This window comes from Podarcis muralis, chromosome 6 (genome assembly GCF_964188315.1).
Source record: "Podarcis muralis chromosome 6, rPodMur119.hap1.1, whole genome shotgun sequence".
Classification (NCBI taxonomy): Eukaryota; Metazoa; Chordata; class Lepidosauria; order Squamata; family Lacertidae; genus Podarcis; species Podarcis muralis.
Window position 1 is genome coordinate 63,823,309 of NC_135660.1, and position 23,141 is coordinate 63,846,449.

General features: G+C 42.3%; 2 protein-coding genes across 6 annotated transcripts in view; one reads left to right on the plus strand and one right to left on the minus strand.

Moving 5' to 3' along the window:
- PCGF5 (polycomb group ring finger 5) overlaps positions 1–23,141 on the minus strand; it is a 41,015-nt gene that overhangs the window by 16,566 nt on the left and 1,308 nt on the right. For 4 of the 5 annotated variants that reach the window (XM_028729740.2, XM_077930461.1, XM_028729738.2 and 1 more), the window contains exons 2-3: positions 4,873–5,181; positions 2,513–2,609 (exon numbers count right to left, since the gene is read on the minus strand). In XM_028729740.2, coding sequence (XP_028585573.1) covers positions 2,513–2,609; positions 4,873–4,984 — 209 coding nt within the window. In that variant the 5' untranslated portion in view covers positions 4,985–5,181. Of the gene's footprint in view, positions 1–2,512; positions 2,610–4,872; positions 5,182–5,695; positions 5,877–23,141 lie in introns of those variants that run through there. The other variant, XM_028729737.2, reaches the window with a different exon arrangement.
- ANKRD1 (ankyrin repeat domain 1) overlaps positions 22,679–23,141 on the plus strand; it is a 49,200-nt gene continuing 48,737 nt past the window's right edge. The window contains exon 1 of the mRNA XM_077930460.1: positions 22,679–22,717. The gene's annotated coding sequence lies outside the window, so the exon portion shown is untranslated. The remainder of the gene's footprint in view (positions 22,718–23,141) is intronic.

Consider the following 23,141-nt stretch of genomic DNA (forward strand, 5'->3'; position numbering starts at 1 on the left):
TTTTTGGCAGCAATTATTTAAGCTACAAATTTCCCAAACAACTATACAGAGATATTTAAACATTGTCTGTGATCCCAAAGTGCCTTCCTACGGAGAAGACTAGCCACAGAATGCCTGGCCTGGCCTTGCCTCCTTCTAATCAACCTCTGCTGGAAGTTCTACTACTAGTTGCGATTGTATTGAGAATGTATGGAGCCAAAAAATATTGACAGACAAATGGAAAAGAATGTAGAGGGAATAGAGTACCATTTTTTCCTTTGTCCACTAAATGCATCAAAATCTTTACTCTGGTATGTGTGTGTATATATGGGGGGGGGGATTACAGTTTTCAGAAGAAAGATCTCCAGAGAAGAAAAGTATAAGAGTCCTCTATGTCCCCAGACATGGCAGTAATCTGTACAAAGCAAAAACTACACACAACAGTAAAATGTGTAGTTTGGCTCATTGTCCCATAATGCCAAAGGGACTTTATTTGCCCCTTTAAAATTTGTCTGCTAACATCCCCTAAAAATTTAGGTTTAGGCTGTTCAGCCTCCCCGCCTAACAGCTGATGTATGTGGTAGCACAGCAGCCGTCGCCAGTTTTCCCCACGTCCTCCAGCCCCCAGCCAGAAGCAGTACTTTTGATCTGGATTGGAGAGAGAGTGGCAGAAAGGGCATTTAAAGGGTGTTTAGAAGGTGCTCCCCACTTACGTAATTTTCACTTGTGTGCATGGGGTGCCGGAATGTAACCCCTGCGTAAGTGGGGAATTAAAGGGATGCAGGGTCATATGAGAAGCTTCAGGATTGGTCCCTGTGAGCAGCTGATTGATCTAATGGATAGACTTTCCCCTCAAACAGATCAGATTGCAAAACTTTTCTGGAAAAAGGTAATCCATAAAAATCTACTGACTCTCCTGTCCATTTACCAGTACAGAGCCAATAGACCAGTTTTGTCCTAAGCCAAACCACAGAGAGACAAGTTGCATTAACTGCCATTGATTGTTATGAACTGGATAGTATTCATGCTCAGTTACTAATATTATATATATTTTATTACAGTTTTGATGTACTTGTGCTGAAATGGGATTTCTAATAAACATTAAAAGTGAAGGTAGTCATGAAATATAACAAAATGAGGACACACAGCAGATATTTCACCTGTACTGCCTGTGAGCACAGTTTTGCAGCTGTACTAATAGATGAGCACAGAACAATTTCAATGCTGGTTCAAGCCATTAGTCCTGCCTCACCTGCTTCCTTCTCTGCTGCCGCCTCCACCTCATGCAACTGGAAAGAAATAAACATAATTCCCTGCAACTGAGTGCCTGAGGTGAAAGCATCTCAGATACAGTGGCTTCAGAAGAAACGTGCAAGAGATTATAAGGGAATTGAAATCATTCAGAAGAGGCTCCCTGTAGGAGGCATTCATGACTCAAGTCATTCATTTTCTCCTGCCAGAGAAGAAGTGGAGGTAGCAGCAGTACTGACCAAGGGAGAAGGCTGTTGGTGTGATCCAGCATATGTCTTTTCCCACAGTTTCTTACTACTCTACATACAGTAATGCTACCTTGCAACTTAGCATAAGAATAGTTCTGGAAATCTGGGCTTCCTGTTCTTTAGCAACAGAAGATAGTTCTGTGCATCTCTTTAACAATCAGTAAAATCTAGGACATAGATCTTGTTGCAGTTAAACTGTGTTGCAACTCAACCATTGAAACCAACAAAACACATTATATATCCACCTTCCAGTATGACTACTTGGTTCGGGGAGGTTTTTTTTCCTTTTTACTTCTTAACCTCTTCTCCCACTATAGAAGCATCCATTAATAGTCATATTTGAAAAGTAAGATAAATTGCTCATCACATTTTTGCCTCCTCAACAATGCAAAGATTCTGGTTTGCAGAGCTCAGTTGGGGAGGAAAGAAGGTGAAAAACCCTGCAGATTCAGCAAAAGAAAAAGGGAGCAAAGAAGCCGAAACAGCCATGATCTCTTGGCATTATTTTCCCAAGGATATTTCCCTACTTGCTTCCCCATTACAAACAGGCACCTCATTTTCTTCCAAGCCCATGATTACGTAGTCTGATCCTCCTACATGTTAGCTTTCTGTATGCTCTCCTACCCTATCCCTAATCTCAAGGACATTTAAAGTTCTTGTGATTTTTGTTTGTTTAAAAGGCCATTTGGGTGCACCGGTTAGTTTTTTGTTTTTAGAAAGAAACTGAACTGATGTCATTACACTGCACTGCATAAAAGACAATTATTTTGCACTGCTAGGAGCAGAGGAGCGGGCAGGCAAGTAAGGTAAAAAGACATGATTACACACACTATTATCATGGGATTGCATCCTGGTCCATCTGAAAGCTTGGAGCATTACTGCCACTCAGCATAGATGCAATAATGAGTTGTATGGACCAATGGTCAGACTCGGTGTGGTAGCGTTCTATATTTCTGCAGGTAGCCAATCACGTCAAAAGGCAATTTAAGACAAACTCTCTCCACTGAAATAATTTGTATTTAATATCTTCTTACCGTAACATTTCTAATGGATTGGTCTCATGGACTTGATTGCCACATCTGGGACAGTCATTGCTTTCTTCGAAGTGCTGCACAATACAACTCTTACAAACTACAAAATCAAGTAAGAAATAGGTATTAGAAAAAAATGTAAATTGGATGGATGAATGATTTCTGAATGCTATCATTTAAAAGAGCATGCCCACACCTATCACAAGTACATCCCAAGTTCCTTCCTGCCTTCTTCATATAGTGTTGGGATTTTCTTTCTAGCACACCTGGTAAAATCTGCTGACTTCTCTAAACTGATTTGCATGTGCCAAGCTGCTCTCAAAATTCAAATCAGAGGAGAAGCTAGGAGCTCCATTTGCACAGAGCATGCAAGGAGATTCAGATAGGCTGCAGAGCTCTCTTTTAATGTAAACTGAAGTGATTCTTTTCAAAATAACTTAAAAATTTAAAGCCAGGACAGGGAACTGAGACTCCCCAGACATTGTTGAACTACAGCTCCCACCATCGCAGGCCATTGGCCACAATCCCAACATCTGGAGGGCCACAGGTTACCCAACACTGAATTAAAGTAACAATCAAGATTTATCATACCAATTTAGGGAAAATACAAAGCAAAGCTTCTGGATTTGGGGAAGAGACAGATTTATGTTGCACGTGTGCCTGCATTATTTATTTAAATATTTTAATTCAGCATTTTCTCTTCCATCAAGGCAGCCAACAGCAACATTAAGGAAAACCTCCCACAGTATCTGAACTTCTGTGTCCCTTCAGTGGATACCACCAGGTGTAAAGGGGAGAAATAAGTCTCCAAATACTTGCAGTAGACATGTACAGGGAAGTTGCCATTGGCTTTAACTTCCAGGTACATGTCCACCATGGCCCAATTTGGACATCATGCTAAACCATGATTTAGTGTGATGTTCACAAGCTGAAATGAGCCCTGGACTTCTCCCGTGTACCTGGGAGTAGAACTTTGCTAATGTTTACTTTCAGTTTCTTCTAATCTTAGTTTAATCTGCGAACCAGATATTGTGAGTTATAACAAACTGGTGAATTTCCAAACAAGCCCACTTCAAACCATAGCTTCCAAAGCCTTTCCCCCCTTTTAACTGATCAGTCAGCTATAATCATGATTCTTGGTTTGCACACAATAATAGACAGAGATCAAGGGGAAACTGAAAATAAATGTTTTTGGTCATTCTCCCACCCAAACTGGATGGGAGAACATGAGGCTTGCTCATGTTAGTTCTGCATGTGATGCTAAACTAGGTATGTGGAACCTGTGTCAGTCTACATGTTAATTCTCTCCTCTTTCCTGACCATTAGCCATTCTGGGCAGGGCTGATGGGACTCTGAATCCAACATGTGGACTACAGATTATCCACCACTGATTCAGCATGACATATGAATGTGGTGCATGTACATTTATATATACACAAACCCCTTTAATATTTATTACACTTATCCATCACTCTTTCACTGGTATACATGTGGCAAACATGCTTACACATGAAGGTGACCTAGAATGTAAATCAGGACACTACTTAATTCTTTCTGAGTGGAGGTCTCAAAAACGCAAGAATGAAAAGTTTATGGGTGCTACCTATCAATTTGTAGGACCATTAGGAACATTTTATTAAAACTACCCATCAAGTGAATTTAAACCTTGTACAGGATTGGCCTGTCAGTCCCACTTCATGACATTTTTGTTTTTAGCAAAAACTTCAGCAGTTTCGTGGCTTGTCAAAATGTAACTACTGAACAAAGTTCTTTAAAACAACTTTTTTTTTTTGCTTCTTTTAAGTTGAAGGCACAGGTAGATCTAAGAAAAAATATAGAATCCAAACTATGTCAACTTCCAGAAAGAACACAGTACCCTGGTATTCTGTGACACTTTTGTCACAGGCATAGCTCAACTATTTAAACTTCCTTCAACTCTTTGAAATTTCTGGTATTAAGGAATAACTGTGATATATTCTGTAAGTGATACTGTTTGAATATTTGAAGTGTATGCTATAGATACTATAATGGTGTGTATTATGCAATAGTATAACGATGCATAAATTTTTATGTCTTGGTTTTAAAATTATGTTGTGTAGTGGCTGGTGTGTGGGACTAGGATCAGTCAGATCCAGGTTCAAAACCCCACTCAGCCATGAAACACTAAGTGACCTTGGCCCAGTCACTATCTCACAGTCTACCTCGCAGAGTTGTTGTGTGAGGATAAAATGGAGAACCATGCTGGTTGCCTTGAGCTCCTTGGGGGAAAGGCAGGGCATAAATGTAGTAAATAAGATAAAATAAATAATTGGAGCAAAGACCATTTTGTTCCAAAGATAGATGCCTCACATAATTCTACTTACAAGTATGGAGGCACTCAGTTACTGTCGTTGGTTTGATAAGATATCCTTTACAGATACAACAGGTGATATGGGGATTGAAATCTTTCACAAAGTGCTTCCTCTGGGTAGCCATTCGTGGCACAGGCTGCGGCAATAAAATGGTTTGGACCCGATCCGTGAATCTGGAAGGCGAAGGTGGCAGGATCACAGGAGCCGGTGAGCTGCCCTGCGCAGCTGGACTTCTCCAGGCATTTGATCAAAATCCAAGGGTCCTCAGGGGGTCACGATTCCTAACCTCTGCTTCTTTTTAGAGTTAGACATCTTTGAGCCCTGTAGCACACACACAAAAACGAAAATAAAACCCAGGAAATGGAAGTCTGACAACAGAGATGATCCCGCAGCCACATCGCAAAGACAAAAGATGTTTGAACTGGCCAGAGGAAGGAAGAATGCCTGCAACATTTGCATGCTCGTTGAAGTTAGTAAGGAAAAGCAGGAGGTAGGGAACGTCTAAGAGCTTCTGATAAAAACTCAGAGGTATAAGAGAAACCTCGAAGCTGGCAGTAGGCTTGTCTCTCCCCTGAGAAGCTGAGGGAGGGGGCTGCTCAGTTTCCTTCCAACAGTCAAGCCCCTTCCATAAACGGGGTTAGCAGGAGAGTTTGTTTCTTCCTTAGTTTTTTTTTTAAAGCTATTTACTCCCCCCCCCCCTTGCAATTTATGGTCTCACAGCTTGGTCCCGGTCTCAGGGCTGCCCCTCGGACTCCCCCTCTCTTTTAAGGCACCCGACGCCCCGCAGGCGCTCCCTGCTCTGCCCTGCGCGCCTCTCCTCTTCAGTTTCTCTTACCTGGCGCTACCCCCGGCCCGCTCGCCTGCCGGCGAAAGAGAAAGGGAAAGAGCAGGCGCGCCCGGCCTGCGTCTGACTGAGGCCGACGGGACGGCCCCCAAGCGAGCCTTCCTCCGTCGCCTGGGCCACGCCGTCGCTGCGCGCGCACGACGTCCTTTCAACCAGGGCTCACCTGGCCTCCTTAGAGCCCTGAGGCAGAAACGGAGCGCGCCTGAGCACGTGCAGAGTGCTTTTCCTTCCGCGCTGACCAAGAACCGCTTGAACCGCAGCGCGTGCGCGGTTGCAGGGATCTGGCTAGGGCGCAGACAGCCGGTCGCCCAAGCCCGGCTTCCTTTGGCTCAGAAGCCCGGAGGCTAAAACACAACACTTGCATTCTCAGCAAGACTGCTCAACACCGGTCTTCATAGAAGCCAACTCCTAGGGGCCGGGTTCCTTCGACCCCCTTAAATTATTTGTGGGCGTTGTACCCCCAAAGTTGATGGGCATTGCCATTCAAATGTGGGGGGTGTTCAGAACAGGGCTTAACTGTCCCTCCCATATTTTACTCAAGTTAGCATCCCTGCCAGTCTTCATTTGATTGGTATGAGGCAGGCGTGAGTTTAGGTCAGAGATCAGGTTTGCAGATAGCCTTGAACCCTGGCATCTCTCCTTTGCTCTGCCTTTAGAAAAAGGCACAAGGTATTACTTTCCCCTTAACCGCATCCAGCAACTGTTGACAGAAAAACACTCCCGTGAGCACCTGTAGAATGGAGCGAGGATGCTAGTGGCTTGGTAGGCGCTGCTGCTATCAGATATGTGGGGCAGAGCCTAGAGATAGCTAGTGTTGTCGCCCCCCCCAAAAAAAAGTATTAGAGAAAGAGTCCCCTCTCATTCCAGATCACATTGCTATACTCTTCAGCTGCACCTGTCTGAACAAGAGTCCAAGTAGCACAAACTGGAAGTTGCCATCTCCACACTGTAACAAATCACGCTTCACTGGAGGGCATCCCTTGCAGTGGAGAAGCATCCCTTTCCCTGCCAAATTATTCAAGAAGGTGAATACTGGGAGGACAGCAACTTCCCTCCTCACTCCCAAGAGAGAATGAATGGGCTTTTTGTGGCAATAAAATATGAATGTTTTTAAAATTCTGTAGAAATGGCTGCTCCGCTTGCCGTTAAAAAGTGAAGCATTTCGTCACAAGCTTGAAACAAAAACACCTATTTTCCTTCGTTAAATCTTGGATGAAATGCAAGCCATAAAACATTTCAAAATATTACAGCGGAGTTGTGTCTATGTATAATTAAACAATCCATACCAGATCGCTATTGTTGTTGCCCTGTTCAGTTTTGAACTTGCCAACCTAAAATAAAAGCTTCCCAAACAAGGAACTCTTTTGGGATATCCATACATTTTAAAAATCAAAATAGCCTGAAGTACTGAATTCAATCTTTTCTTGATCATTCAAGTTTATTTTAAATAGCTGTGTATATGTAATGCTGAAGTATAATCCCTAAATTCCTTTACCCCCCCATTACTTCTACCTGCATTCACCTTCCTTTCCTCTACTGCTTTCATTACATCTGTTTGTAGACTGCAAGCCCAACTGAGGCAGAGATTGATTGGTCCACTTGTTTTTTAAGGAGAATATGCATGGAGGCACTTTGGCCCATGTAATAACTGCACAACATACTCTAATACATTCTTTATTTAAATAATGGGAATGTACACAAGTAACTACTACATGTTTGATTCAGCAGTGATATTTAAGCTGGCTAATTACTGGAGATCTGCTTGTCCCTTGGCTGTGAATTACTATTTCGGTACTAAGTACACATTTGTTACACACAGTGACAGGATACTGTGCTCATTATGGTATAATTTGGGGACAGAACAGTACATAAATGTAGCTGATATGTAAACATACCTGATGCTATGTTCTAAACCTTAATATATTTAAAGAAAAAATACAATTGTTCTCAGTGTGGTTTCTGATTGTTTGTCGGAGTAAAGCCACAACAGACAGATAGACAGACAGAAAGACAGACAGCAGTAACAATGTGTCTGGCTGAAATCATGCAGATGTGTTGTCTCTACCAAAATTAGCCAGCTGTATGACTGCATCAAAAACTTCCATTTTCAGGAAATTTGTCATCTAAGGGTAATGGAAGAATTGCATCTCCAGCTGCGTTGCTGCCAATAAGCCTCCATTCTTTTCTTTTTTTAAAATAAAAAAAACCACAACTCCATATTAGTCAGGCAACTTGACAATTAATTAGCCACCTTTCTACAGTTCACATAAAACATAAAAACAATAATATAAAACCAGCACCACGAAACAATAAACAAACAAAACAAAAAACAAAAAAACGGAAGCAGCAACAGGAAAGTTGCAAAAACTGTCAACGCTGTGACTCTCAATTGATGGTGGAGGAAAACCCCAAGATCAGCTATGGTATATTATGTTAGTTATAAAACCAGAAAAGTAGCTTCACCTGCAGACCATTTCCAGCTTTTTTCGTAAGGCACATGTCCCTAAACTGCAAGCATAGAGCAAGGAATATGAAAAGACTAAACCTATTGTACACTTCAGTTGTTTTATCACCCCAATACTTTTCGACCATAATACAGCTCTTTTTAAAATCTCATACAGGCTTGAAAGAGCTATACTTTAAAGAGAAAGTATATAATATAGAACTATCAAAGATTTATAGAAGTAATAGAATAACACTTAAAAATTACGTCTCAAATGATGAAATATTTGTCCCATACAACTCAGATGCAATTTATTTAGCCTGGCTTCCCCTAAGGTACAAGAGGATTATGGTGCCAGCTGAAGCAGAAATTTGCTTTCCCTTGAAATCAGTGGACCAGTGGACGCTTTTAGGATTAGGGTGTGTACGTATAACTTTGATCATGACCTAAACATGTAGCATAAACAGATACATACACACTATCCTGGTTATTGCTAAATGTCTGGTACACTGGTCCTACAGTATAAATTACATTAGAGATTAGCTCTAGTAGTTGTTCTGTATTTGCTTTGCAGAGCAGTCCACAAAACTGGTTTGATTACTATCTTTCACATATGTGACTTATGTGACTTATTGCTCTATCTATGTTATACTTATCTTGATCCCAAACTTTCATTGTCAATTCTAATTTCTAACTCCATATATGCCTACCATTAAATGTCTCTGTTCTTGATACGTTTGATCCCATTAAAGGGACAAAAGTAAATCTAAACCACTGCCTTAAAAAAAAAAAATCTTTCATACATGCTATCTACTGCAAATGTTTATACTAGTTAAAGGGCAGGACACTGGATTTTGACAGATTTTCATGGCAACTTGTCATGGCATGAAGGGAATTTGTATAGACAAGCAAGTTTATGTCTAGGATTGCAAATTAACTGAAGAAACTCTTTTTGACTTCTCATATAAGTTTTTATAAAAAAAAATTCCTTCCAGTAGCACCTTAAAGACCAACTAAGTTAGTTCTTGGTATGAGCTTTCGTGTGCATGCACACTTCTTCAGATACACTGAAACAGAAGTTGCCAGATCCTTCTATATAGTGAGAAGGTGGGGAGGGGTATTACTCAGAGGGGGGTGGGAATGGGTGATTGGCAGATAGCTGTGATGAGCCTGTCATTACCAAACTTAAAACCATGGAGACACCTGGCCTGAATAAAGACATTGGATTCTTATCTCACTATACATGACAAAGCCATTTTTCACCTTCTCACCCCTTGCTTTTTCCTGTAAGACCTACTGCAGTCGTTAATAGTCGTCAACAGGCTCATCACAGCTATCTGCCAATCACCCATTCCCACCCCCCTCTGAGTAATACCCCTCCCCACCTTCTCACTATATAGAAGGATCTGGCAACTTCTGTTTCAGTGTATCTGAAGAAGTGTGCATGCACACGAAAGCTCATACCAAGAACTAACTTAGTTGGTCTTTAAGGTGCTACTGGAAGGAATTTTTTTTGTTTGTTTTAACTATGGCAGACCAACACGGCTACCCATCTGTAATAAGTTTTTATGTACATGGAAAAAGAAGCTTTCAGTTAATCATGTGATTATTTTATTATTCATTTGGCAAATAATGCAACTTTAATTGATTGGAAAAAACCCCTCTGTGGGTTGTAGTTGACTATTCAGATGTCAGTCCTAGAAGGTATTTGATAAATTATTTCAGAACAATGGTTGTGAAGCAAAACTTCGTTTTTATTTTGATGCATTCCTATGTTGCAAGACATGCCATCTTCAAAAATACATTTCCTTCTGTGTGAGTACTTTTTATAAGTAGCTATTAAACATTTTTGGGGGAAAACAACCCTAATTTAAAAATAAATTAGAATTGGTATGCAATTCTAACTGTAGCAAAAGCTAGAATAAATTGGCACCTTAGTGTCATATGCTAATTCGCAGCACAATCCTGTGCATGTTTACTCAGAAGTAAGGCACCGTGTACAGTGAGAAGTACTCTTTGAAATATGACTCTAGAGTTGCAGCCTTAATTAAACACTCAAGGAATAGCAGTAAAATTAGCACATTTTCACCCATCTACTGTATGTTTAAAATTAGTTCATTTGAGTTAATTGTCACATATAAATGCCTCCAGATTGTGAAAAGCCAACAATATAGTGCTTTCAGACAAAGAGTACTCAGACTGTGTGATAGCAAGCCTCCTTAAGTCTAGGGAAAATGGTAAAAAGCCCCTTTCAAAGCCACTCTGGCTAAATCTATTTTTAAATTAAAGTTTTATTGTGTTTGCTTTTAGATGCTTTTTGATTGTTTTAAAAAATTTTAAGTAGGTTTGTTCGCTTTTTAAATGTATTGCTCTATCACACGTGTGTTTGCTGCCCTGGGCTGCTTTGTGAGGAAGGGCAGGATATAAATTTAATAAATAAAGGGAACATAGGGCTTGCCCTATTTCCCTAAGACAGCATATAAAGGAATCTCTTGATTATTTTGTGTATTTTTTAAAATACCTGCATCTAGAGAGCTATTTTAAGCATATCCAATTATTTATTTTACTGTTCTAAGTGCTGCCACCCCAATTTTACACCACAAGAACAAAACAGTAACCAATGTACCACTGCTTGTTTTCATTTTCCAGGTTCACAGGAGCGAAGTTCATATACCTTTCGTACAGATTTGCGGAGGTTGCCATTACCTAGCTACAAATTTGTCCATAATTTGTAATGATCAATTGCATCACAAATTGAGCACTATTGCCTCCAGGATCTCTTCTCCAGCTTATAAGGTTAAATGAGCTTCTGCACTGTCAGCATTCAACAGGCGCAGCATGCAAAAGCCAGCTGATTTGTTAGGTACATGCACTCAAGCTCTTTATCATTAATCCCTTATTCTCAATAAAACTCTTGATTGGTTGTCGAGAAAAAGCACAGGCAGCCATGTTAGTTTGTATGTTCCAAAATCTACAGTAATGCCAAGCAGTGTCGTAAAATAAGCGAGCAGGCTTTTGAGTTCTTCAGAGCTGCTTAGCATGCTGGAGGTCAAGCAGACTTTGAAAGATGGATGGCCGTTTGTCCTGGGTGCTTTAGCTGCAATTCCTATATTGTTGGAGAAAATGACTCTTGGGGGTCCCTTCCAATTCTGAGATTCTATAAAAACAGGAGAAGGGGTGGGGGAGAAGCTGGCGTGATGGTAAAGAAAGCCAGAGTCTACAGCGGTTTGAATGGCTTTCTCGGACAGCATAATCCTATACATGTTGTTGCAGAGGTACGTCTCACAGTATTCAGTGGGCTTTATTATCCAATACTGTAAGTGTGTTTCGGACTGCGGCCAAAATAAATTATAACACACCACAAAACAATATAACTAGGGTACTAACAAAAAGCAGCAGCTGACCGCTGCCTCTTCCTTCCCCAATGCCTACCTGTGTGGTCCAAGAAGAAGAAGAGTTTGGATTTGATATCCCGCTTTATCACTACCCAAAGGAGTCTCAAAGAGGCTAACATTCTCCTTTCCCTTCCTCCCCCACAACAAATACTCTGTGAGGTGAGTGAGGCTGAGAGACTTCAGAGAAGTGTGACTGGCCCAAGGTCACTCAGCAGCTGCATGTGGAGGACCGGGAAGCGAACCCGGTTCACCAGATTATGAATCTACCGCTCTTAACCACTACACCACACTGGCTCCAAGTTTTACAGTTTCAAAGGTAGTTCATGGAGGTAAGTGGTGACTGGTGCCCACTGGGTAGGGTAAAAGGTAAGGAGGCCAGAGACAATTATGGGCAGAGTCAGCTAATGTTAGCTTCGTCTTCTTCCTTCCTGCTGCATTTTAGAAAGGCAACAGTTGAGACTGAGGAAGAAGCCAATAGCCAGTGCCACCCTCTAGTCCTTCTGAATCTGGCCCATGGATTGTCCGGGAATCAACGTGTTTTTACATGTAGAATGTGTCCTTTTATTTCATAGAATCATAGAGTTGGAATAGACCACAAGGGCCATCGAGTCCAACCCCCTGCCAAGCAGGAAACATCATCAGAGCACTCCTGACATATGGTTGTCAAGCCTCTGCTTAAAGACCTCCAAAGAAGGAGACTCCACCACACTCCTTGGCAGCAAATTCCACTGTCGAACAGCTCTTACTGTCAGGAAGTTCTTCCTAATGTTTAGGTGGAATCTTCTTTCTTGTAGTTTGGATCCATTGCTTCGTGTCCGCTTCTCTGGAGCAGCAGAAAACCACCTTTCTCCCTCCTCTATATGACATCCTTTCATATATTTGAACATGGCTATCATATCACCCCTTAACCTCCTCTTCTCCAGGCTAAACATGCCCAGCTCCCTTAAAATGCACCTCTGGGTTATTTGTGGGGCAAAGGATTTCACTCATCCCCCCCCTCCTGCCAAATATAGTCTGGCCCACCACATGGTCTGAGGGACGGTGGACTGTCCCACGGCTGAAAAAGGTTGCTGACCCCTACTCTAGTCTGGCTGTAGGGAGGGAGGTAGACAGGTGGGGCTGGCTGAGAGAAGACTGGGTTTGGTGGGGCAGGGTCCGCTTCCTTGAATGGACCAGCCTCCCTTGCTTATGGTTGTGCATTCATTCTTATTTGGTTTGTGCTCTGATGTTCACACCTTTAGTGTTTTCTACAGACCAGTCCTCAGGATTCTAGTCAACAGGGGGTGGGGGAGATGAAGAGAAAGCACAGAAACAATGAAAGGTGTTGGGAGGTTGAAAAAGTGATTACTAATAAAGAGGGGTGTGTTTGTATGTGTGTTTTCAGATCCTTCCCAATGCCCCTCCTGCCTGAATCAGGGATAAGCCATGAAAACAAGCTTCTGAAGGGAGCAAGTACTCAAAAAGAGGTGAAACGGCCTTCCTTTTTGCTCCCAAAGCAAAGCCAAAGGACTGAGCGAGGTTTCTTCCTGATGGTAGGGGCTTGGGTGTGCATGTGGGCAGTATATGCTTTTCAGACAATCACAGTGATAGTGATGCAAGAATAAATAAAATTAATACTTCAGAACAAACATTGTTATGTAGGTAATTTTTGATTGGCTTTTGACATGCTTCATTTTTTGTGTGTCTTGTGAAGTTGCATAGGACAAACTGCACTCTGCACATATACTTTCTCAATTTGGAACATTCCCATTTCATGTTAAAGCTCATTAATGCCGGTGTGCCAACAGTCCCTGGAGTCTAGGCAAAACTGGTCTCCAAGTGGCAAGAGTGTTGTCTAGCAATGCTAACTTTCATTTCCCCACCAGGGACCGAGCATAGTGCTGTTTCAGCATTGGAGCTGCTTTCCACAGAGAAAAAGGGTAACCCATTTCCCCCCTAGTTCTCACCATACAACTTGTTGCACATCCTTTCAAAGTTGTTGCGCCAGATTGTAAGGGCCAGGTGGTTGAGAGGGCCATGATTCAGATTGGTGGAAAGGGTTTCTTGGCCATGGAAGGGACAACTGAGAACCAGACAGTTATAGAAAAGCAGGGAAATGCCTGTTTTTAAAACTCAGATGAAAGGATGTAGTTTCTTTCAGTGGTAGATGGAGATGCACTTGGGCAACAAAATTCCTTCACAGGAACATGAACAAAAAACATGTCACAGTAGACAGCATGCTTACAAATGGGCCTTAGACTGGGCATTAGAAGAGATGAAATGGATCTTAAAGTTGACCAAGCTTTGTAAGTCCAGTCCATATTGCAAAAAGCCCAACGGTTTTTTGGAAGCAAATTTGTTGTTGCCAATATGCCATTGAGTCCCACCTGCAAATAACAATTGTCTGGAAGTGCCCCTAGACTAGCATGCCCAGGGGTTCCAAAACACCTGGAGATGGCTTAAACCAGGGCTTTTTTTTCAGTTGGAACTCAATTCTGGCACCTGTTTTTCTAGAAAACCATCACTGGTTTAAACCATTATTATCACTCCTATTTTTTCTTCTTCCACACCACACGAAATGAATGGTCATGAGAGGTTTCACAGCATTGACCTAGGGTTCTTTCTAGTGAAACTGTGCCCAAAACAGTGCATGAAAATTCATTAACTGTTTGTGTACATTACATTTAACTTCACTTCTGTCCCAAATGCCCATCATCTCCACCATCAAGAAAGCAATTGTATACAACACCTGTACAGGATATGAATTTGCAACAATGGACCAAGTATAAGGGTGCTTCATATATTACAGTAGAATTAGGAACACATGAAAAAATAGCACATGGTATCTTATACAACAATGATTGAAACATAGAACTAAAAAGAATTTGCAGTTAAGGTATTCCACCCAGATCTAGATTAAAATATGTTGTGACAAAATCCACATTGTGCCACCCTAGACATACAGTGGTGCCTCGCAAGACGAAAATAATCCATTCCGCGAGTCTCTTCGTCTAGTGGTTTTTTCATCTTGCGAAGCAACCCTATTAGCGGCTTAGCGGATTAGCGCTATTAACGGTTTAGCGGCTATTAAAGGCTTAGCGGCTTAGCAGCTAAAAGGCTATTAGCGGCTTAGAAAAAGGGGGGGAGCGAAAAAATTGCAAGACTCGCAAGCCCATAGGGAACATCGACTTGCGAAGCGCATCGAACACGGAAAACCCTTTCGTTTAGCGGGTTTTTCGTCTTGCGAGGCATTCGTCTTGCAGGGCACCACTGTATTGCCAGATTGCATCTTAGCTTAAATTCTGCTAAAGAACTACAGAATCTTATCGAAACCTGTTGTTTCATATTATTTACTCTTACTGCAAACTCCCTTTTCCTCTACCTGTATTCACAACTGAGAAGTTAGTTCAAAACATTCCAGTTAAAATTCTGTCTTGTGCCTGACAAGAGCAGGATTATAACTCCTGTTCTAGTTCATTAGACAATTCAAATGTATTTCCCCTTAATATGGGTGAATGAACCGACTCAGCAGCTTTGTCTTTCCAGGCTGCAGTGTGATCTGTCTGTCTGTCTGTCTGTCTGTCTGTTTGTTAAAGCTACAGGGAGAAAGAAAAAGGGAGAGAGAAGTCCTCAAACAGCAAATACAGCTTTGTCACCAATAAAAAACAACAACTAAACACATCCACCTGCACTAATTTATTCAAGCTACTTTTCCACAGATGGGCAAGCGAATTTGGATGGTTAAAATGCAGTTTGTTATGGTGGACTGAAACATACACATATGCAGCTTATTCGTTCAGTCACCACGGCAAACTATTGCCAATTTTAGATGAGCCGTTCCTAGTTTCAAACCAGTGGCAGTTAACAGTTTCAAAACTAATATACCACACTAACATTTATTTATTTATTAATTAAATAATGGGAAGTTGATATAAAAGTTGATTCTGGCTGGGAGCAGTTCAAAAGATCTTGTATTTTTGTTCATATGCAAATGTCTCAAAGTTCATGTGCCACTGATCTTGGATTACAATTGGCCCTAGAAAGCCCTTTTCCGTACCTGGAGTAAAAATTGAGGATGCTTCTTCTTCTCTGCCCTTACTGAAATGCCCTTCCTACCCATTTACCTTTCCTAAAGCGTAATTAGGCGAAAGGCCTGCTTCAAATTACAATGTATGTCACCTGCATGCCATCTTTTCTTCTACAGAGATGATGAGAGAAAACAACAGTATTCATTGCTGCTTATGAGTAATGATTACAAATCTACACCTCCCCCCCAAGATGGACTATTTGTAGTTAGCATATGATGCCTAAATGTGAAGCTTCCATCTCTGCACATGTATTTCATTTAGCCCTTTCCCTCTACTCATGAAGCACAGGATTCTTTGGAAAAACTACTACTAATTCGGTAAAATCATAAAGAGGACAGACAACTCTGCAGTTTCCCCAAGTTCAGATAACTACTGCTCATGTTGAGTCTTGCTAAACACCCACAACAGCTTCTTGCCTCTACCCCTGTGTTTTACACACACACCACAAAAAACCCTGCCAGTCTGTGCCAATACTATAATGCCTTATTATTACTTCCATTAAACCCAGTCTGTGGAATTCACCTGTTTCTAAATAATTCCTTCTGACCTTCACCAGTCACAGGATTTTATTATCAGGTATAAAAATCAACATGGAATTCAGATATGACCTTTGGGAGGAATTAGAGAGTTCGTGTACAGATTACCTCATCTTTCTGGGAACATTAAGGAGAACCAAATTATCTGCAATAAGTATGACCTTGCCTCTTCTCATCCCTTTTTCATTGCAAAACAAGAATGGAACAGAGTAACGTAGGGTTCTTCTGGCCCAGGAAAGTTTGTGTTAGATGTAATCTTATCTCAACATATACAAAACTGCGAGAGCATTAAAGACAGCTACAGTTACAGATGGGTAGCCGTGTTGGTCTGCCATAGTCAAAACAAAAAAAATTCCTTCCAGTAGCACCTTAAAGACCAACTAAGTTAGTTCTTGGTATGAGCTTTCGTGTGCATGCACACTTCTTCAGATACACAGAAGAAGTGTGCATGCACACGAAAGCTCATACCAAGAACTAACTTAGTTGGTCTTTAAGGTGCTACTGGAAAGACAGCTACGTTCAGGTAAGAATCCAAAATACTGCGCTTGTCTGGAAAGGCAGAAAAGTCTGACGTAATTCAGCACTTGTTTGATCTTCTTGTGCTGAGCAAAAGTTTCCTTGTTTAATACTTTGATTTTTCCAACACAACATCCTGTGATTAGAGATTACTTTCAAGACCGTCTTTATTTTCTACCCACAGTGCAGCCTATATTAGCCAGTTGGATGTCCATGACCTTATATATCACATCTCCACTATTCCTGTGTCATGTAACCAGTGGTGGCTAGACAAGGTCCTTCGTTGGGTGAAATCACCCAGCATCGTTCCATGGCAACCAGGCGAGATTCTTGCTCATATCTTTTAGCCTTGGGAGGTGTAGGATAGGAAGGTTAGGCTGCAGCCAGAATAATGTGGGTTACAGCTACATGGTTTTTGACTGGATAGTCATAGTTGTGCAGACACGGGCTGTTGGCATCAGCTTCAGCACACCTTGCCTCCATTGCTGCTTCCTGGTGCTTAACAGTGCGGATGAGAATTTTCTTCACCATAAAACGACTGCTGGAGGCTAGCAAACCATCTCACCTCCTGTTGCTGCCCGCCATGGGCGTAGTAGCCAAGGGGGGCAGGGAGGCACAGGCCCCCCCCCAATCAATAGAAATCAATAAAAATGCACAGCTAACTGAGGCTCTTCCCCCCCCCTGCAACAAAAATCCTGGCTACGCCTATGCTACATACACAACAACCTTCCATCGTGATATACAGAGGCCACTAGTACCCAGCACAGTTGGCACTGACCACACCAATGTGTGAGGTTTCCTTGTAATGTTCCTGAACAGCAGGGCTATATTGACATGCTGTTCATTCACCCTCATCCTGCTATACACCTGCGCAGGATCAAAGCTGCAGGATCAGACGATAGAATAATAACCTATGGATTTCTACTACTCCAGACAGAACCTCACTAAAATGATTGTTTGGAAGTGTTGATACTAGCAAGTATCACTAGCAGCCTGGCCCTGCCCATCTGCCCTTCACCTCTGTTGCAACCCTCTAACGTAACATTAGAGCTTGCGGAATAGCTCAGCCGGTAGAGCACGAGACTATTAATCTCAGGGTCATAGGTTTGAGCCCCATGCTGGGCAAAAAGATCCCTGCATTTCAGGGGGTTGGACTAGATGACCCTTGTGGTCCCTTCCAACTCCACAATTCTACAATTCTAAAGGCATGGTGCCTACTCTACTAGTGCAACACCAGAGCATGTTGCACAGCGCTGGAAACTGACATACCGTATTTACTCGAATCGAATGCTCACCTTTTTTTTGGCGAAATTACTTTGTGAAAATTAAGGTGTGCATTAGATTCAATGGCACATTTACATTCACCAGCAAATACCTTTTTTGGTTTTAAGGTTCTGAAAACCGAGGTGTGCATTAGATTCGATGGGGCATTAGACTTGAGTAAATATGGTAGTATAAGATGTCAGATCGGTATAGCTGCCCAATAGCCATGTTAATGATATACGAACAGGAAACAAAGTTTATCGTTACTGCATTCAGGGAGGCCTCTCTGCTTTCGTGGAACTGCAGACAACTTTGCCACTTCAAACATGGCAGTTCTGACCTGCTTTGCAACCTTTTCTTGCTAGCCACTGGGTTCTGCTTTAACTACATGAACTTGCAGGGTTGCCACTAATGAGAACAAAATCACAGCTAGGGTCAGATATAATAAGCCAAATAAAGACAATGGTTAAAGGAATAAATAGGCAACAGGGTCACTTTGAACTGACAAAGGACGCTGTGCATCTTTCAGATCCACCAGACTCCCACACAACCGGTGTCGGTATGGGCAGTTTTCATACCGAGAGAACAATACAAGATGAACAATATGAGATGAGAATTGGCAACCGCATAAAGTTTGAAAATTTCGCCACAACTGTACACTCTTTAATAAAGCGGCGCTCCTCTTTCCCTAGGAAAAATGGAACAGCAAAGTGCCTATCCTGCGACACATTACCAGGATGTTGCTACCACTAGAATGGGTGCCTAATTCAATTACTTCTGCCAGTGGATTTGAGAACCTTCAGACTGAAGTGGACTGGATTTTCAAGCCAAACCTACAGTAAGGGTCTCTATAGCCAAGCACAATTTCAGACAAGAGTCCAATGCACAGCAGATCTATGGAATTTGCCTTGTTCACTGCCCCATTCCATCTCAACCTTGCTGTCCTATCAGGACTAGTCATGGGGGCTTTTTCCAGAAACAGGACAGTTATGGTTGGGTTTTCATCCATTTCCGTTGAAACAGGAAAGCTGCAGTCCTTCCATTCTCAGTCAAAACAAATGTATGACAACTTTACAGTTACAGAAAATCTTGCTACTTTTAGTCCCACTCTACAGACACTTTGAATATTTTAACACTTATTTTTACTTTGCAGGATTTATATTCTGCTCAATCATCGCAAATATCTAAGAAGTTAATATGAAATAATATATTCATTAGCATGCTGAGAAAAGGGTAAAAAAAAGTTGTTTTAATATTTGTCGGAAAACAAGTAAAATCAGTAGTCTGGGTAAGCTTGTCTAAACAAAAAAGTGTTTAGGAGGTGCTGGAAGCAATACATCCAAGCTGCTTTCCTAATATCAAAGGGCAGGACGCTCCAGAAATTAGATGCTGCCAAACAGAAGTACCGATTCCTTTGAAGTGCATCAGAAATAAGGTCAAGGATAGTGATGTCAGGGGATAATCAACAAAACTCCTGCGTTAGAATCATATAACTGTAGACTTAGAGGGGACCCCAAAGGTTATCCAGTTCAACCCTCTACAATGCAGCAATCTCAGCTAAATCATATGACAGATGGCCATCCATTCTGCTTTAAAACTTCCATGGAAGGAGATTCCACCACCTTCTGAGGGAGTCTGTTCCACTGTCAGACAGCTCTTACTGTCAGAAAGTTCCTCCTGATGTTTAGTCAGAATCTCCTTTCTTGTAATTTGAAGCCACTGATTTGGCTCCTACCCTCCAGAGCAGGAGAAAACAAGCTTGCTCCATCCGTAAGACAAACCTTTAGATATCTGAAGAGTGCTATCATATCTCCTCTCAGCCTCCTCTTTACCAGGCTGATCATACCAAACTCCCTTATGTTCCCCATAAGGCTTGTTTTCCAGACCCTCGATCATCTTGGTTGGCCTCCTCTGCCAGCTTGTCAATATCCTTCTTCAATCGTGGTGCCCAGACCTGGACACAGTACTTCAGGTGTGGTCTGACCAAGGCAGAATAAAATGGGACTGTTACTTCCCTTGAACAGGACACCAGACTTCTGTTGCTGCAGCCTAGAACAGCATTACTGCTTTTTGTTGCTGACTAATGTTGCTAAGACCCCCTAGATCCGTTTTACATGTACTGCCGGCAAGCCAAGTATCTCCCATCTTATATTTGTGCAGCTAGATATTCGTAGAACATCTCAACTGGTACACCCTGACTGGTTGTACCTAACTCCAACTGACTCCTCCAGCCTCCTGTGTGTACTTTCTAACCCAGCTTCATTGGTTGTTTGTGACACAAGGCAGTATTTGGACCAGTTCTTAACGTTCTGTGTCTTTGCATGAAATGACAGAAAGCTATCACGATGACTATTTCTTTTTTCCAAGTAATATCTGGCATTAGGCAATGCTGTTTTAACTTTAATGGGGCAACAGATTTGACAGAATTTAGATGGCTGTTCTGATCCAGCATTCGTGGCTGCCATGGTACACTTGGTTGCTTTCACAGACGTAGCTTCTGCAACATCCTACATCATACAACTGTGCAAGTCCACCATGCAGACCTGTTGCAGCAAATGGCCACTCTATGTTAGGCACACAGATCTGTGCAGACTTGTCTGTATTTGCAGTAGCCTGAAAGCCTGAAAGTTGGTTAATTAGCTACCAGAGTCCTACTATTGACATGCTTGCTCCCTGCCTGATTCTGAGCCATGCAGCACTGACATTGATGATGCTTGTACTTGGCTTTTGTGGACAGCCATGGGGCAACGTCACAGGATGCTCTCCATCCTAAACAGCTCTTGGCTCAAAGACCCTTTTAACTCAATGGCTTGTCTTTCCTTAAAGGTGGTAACTCACTTGAACAATTAGATCTGGAGAACATTGTTTGGTACACCAAACTTTGGTAGTGGCTAGACTCATCCCATTTCTGTATAACGCCCATCTAGGCCTCTGAATTGCATCTGCAGAACATGCTCTTGGCCTAATCCTCCCTTCTCTTTTGCCACTTCCAGAAGGGACACTGCATTCTTTCTCCCAGATTCCACTTCCCTACTCTTGGCTATAGCAGAGCTAGCAACAGACTCTGCCCATCTCCAGTCTGTCTATTCTGCAGCTCTGGGCTCTCTCGCTCTCTCCCTTTCCCCAACTCTTCTCACAGCCAGGGCTAGCATCAGCACTCAACATCCTTGGACACATCTGCCAGGGCCCTAGCAGGACCCATTGCTGGTGCCTGTTCTGGGGAGGCCTTCATCTCCTACTCCTGGCCCTCTGCTGCTACAGCTCATCCAGACTTTCTTTTGTGCTATGCTTTCCAGGCGCAGGTCTACACTTTGTAAGTCCACCTGCATCCACCAGGAAAACCCGTTGTTAAGACTGAAAGGAAACAAACAACAATCTGCAGAAAACCCGTTTGCTGTGTGTTCTGATTCAGCAGTAAACAGTGGGGTTTCCTGGGGAAAGGTGCGAGGGCATAAAAACAAAACAAAATCCGCTCAGACACTGATCTGAAAGGCACAGGCCTGTGCCTGGAAAGCACAGCACAAAGGGAAATCTGGATAAGCCCTTAGTCAGCTCATCAGAAACCACCAGAGAACCACCAGAAGCAAAGGAACTGGGCAAAGTACATGCCTACAAAAAACAGTAGTAGTAGTACAGTAGTACTATTTTGCACAGTTACAGTCCTACTGGGGCCATGTGGCCCATCCTATGCACGTTGATACTGGACAGGCACTTTGTCGCATTGTTATCAGCACCTGCTAAAAAGCTTTTTGTTTAGGCAAGCCTAATCAGATGTGACATGTATTTTAATAGGTATTTAAACTACTGATTCTATTCACATTTGGAGTTGTTTTAAACTTTTGACCTTTATAAATAGTATCTCTTACATGTTATGTAAGCTGCTTAGGAGTTTCAACAGTTCAGTGGCATACAATTTTTTAAATCAATTACCAATAAATAAATCCCAAACCACAGTAATGGACTGTACATTTATGGAGTCAATTTACTTTGATTCTACAGGGGTGCTTGCTTATGTATTTAATTTACATCTCACTTTCCTTCCATCACGAAACACAGCGCTCTCAGGTAGTCTTCCATCCAGGTACTGGCAAGACTCAGACCTGCCAAGCTTCAGCAAGGTGGCTGCATCAGGTGTCTTCTTGCCACTTTACTACACCATGTCTTGCAACATGGTCATGAATTTCTTTTGAAGCTTTCAACCTTACCGATTCAATATTCAACATTTTCTTATAGTCCATAGCATCACCAAGGAAATCTCCAAGAAGGAAATCAAAGTATTAAATAGTCCACAGGAGTTTCCCCTTATCTATGGCAGGAAAAGCAACAGAAGATTGCTGGGAAAGGTTCAAAGCTCCAATTAATTTCAAATGACCTGGAACATCTTGACCCTAAAGAGACTCCCCATCAAAGCACATTTAGGATAACAGTTTAACACACCCATTCTAAACAGGTGTGCATGAAAGCAGGCTCCAATCCCAGGCAAAATGTGTTAAGAATGGCATAGGTGGTTATGGCATAATGGTGTTGGACTAGGACCTGGGAGAGCAGGGTTCAAATCCCCACTAAGCCATAAAGTTCACTAGGTGACCTTGGGCCAGTCACCATCTCTTGGCCTGACCTACCTCACAGGGTTGTTGTGTCAATTAAATGGCGAAAACCATAAAATAAAAACAGCTTTTGGACAATTAGTATCTTTTTACAGTGTGTGTGTGTGTGTGTGTGTGTGTGTGTCCATCTGACTCTCTCTCTCTCTCCACACACACACACACACACAGAGAGAGAGAGAGAGAGAGAGAGAGAGAGAGAGAGAGAGAGGTGAGTCACTATTCCGTGGAACTGATGATTCATCCATTCAGTCACCATCTCCGGGCCATACTAACAAGCAAAAACACACGTGGGTTGTAATCCACAAACCACTTTACACAGAAGGTCCTTCTCAATCGGCCGGATTCGGAACGGCGCCGAATTCTCTTCCCCTTCACCCACGCCCCCAATTCCTCAAATATTTATTCCCTATTTCCTTCATGACGAAAGTGCGGGGGCGGGAAGAACAACTATGCGCCCAGGGAGATGGGTACCAGGAGCCTGAAGGGGGGATGCCTCAGTCCCGAGTGCCTTTAACGCTCCCCTTTACCGCACCCGCGAGATCAGGTGTAACATCAGCATGTCAGTTTCACTTTTGAGATCAGACAGGTGTGTGCGTGTTTGTGTGCGTCC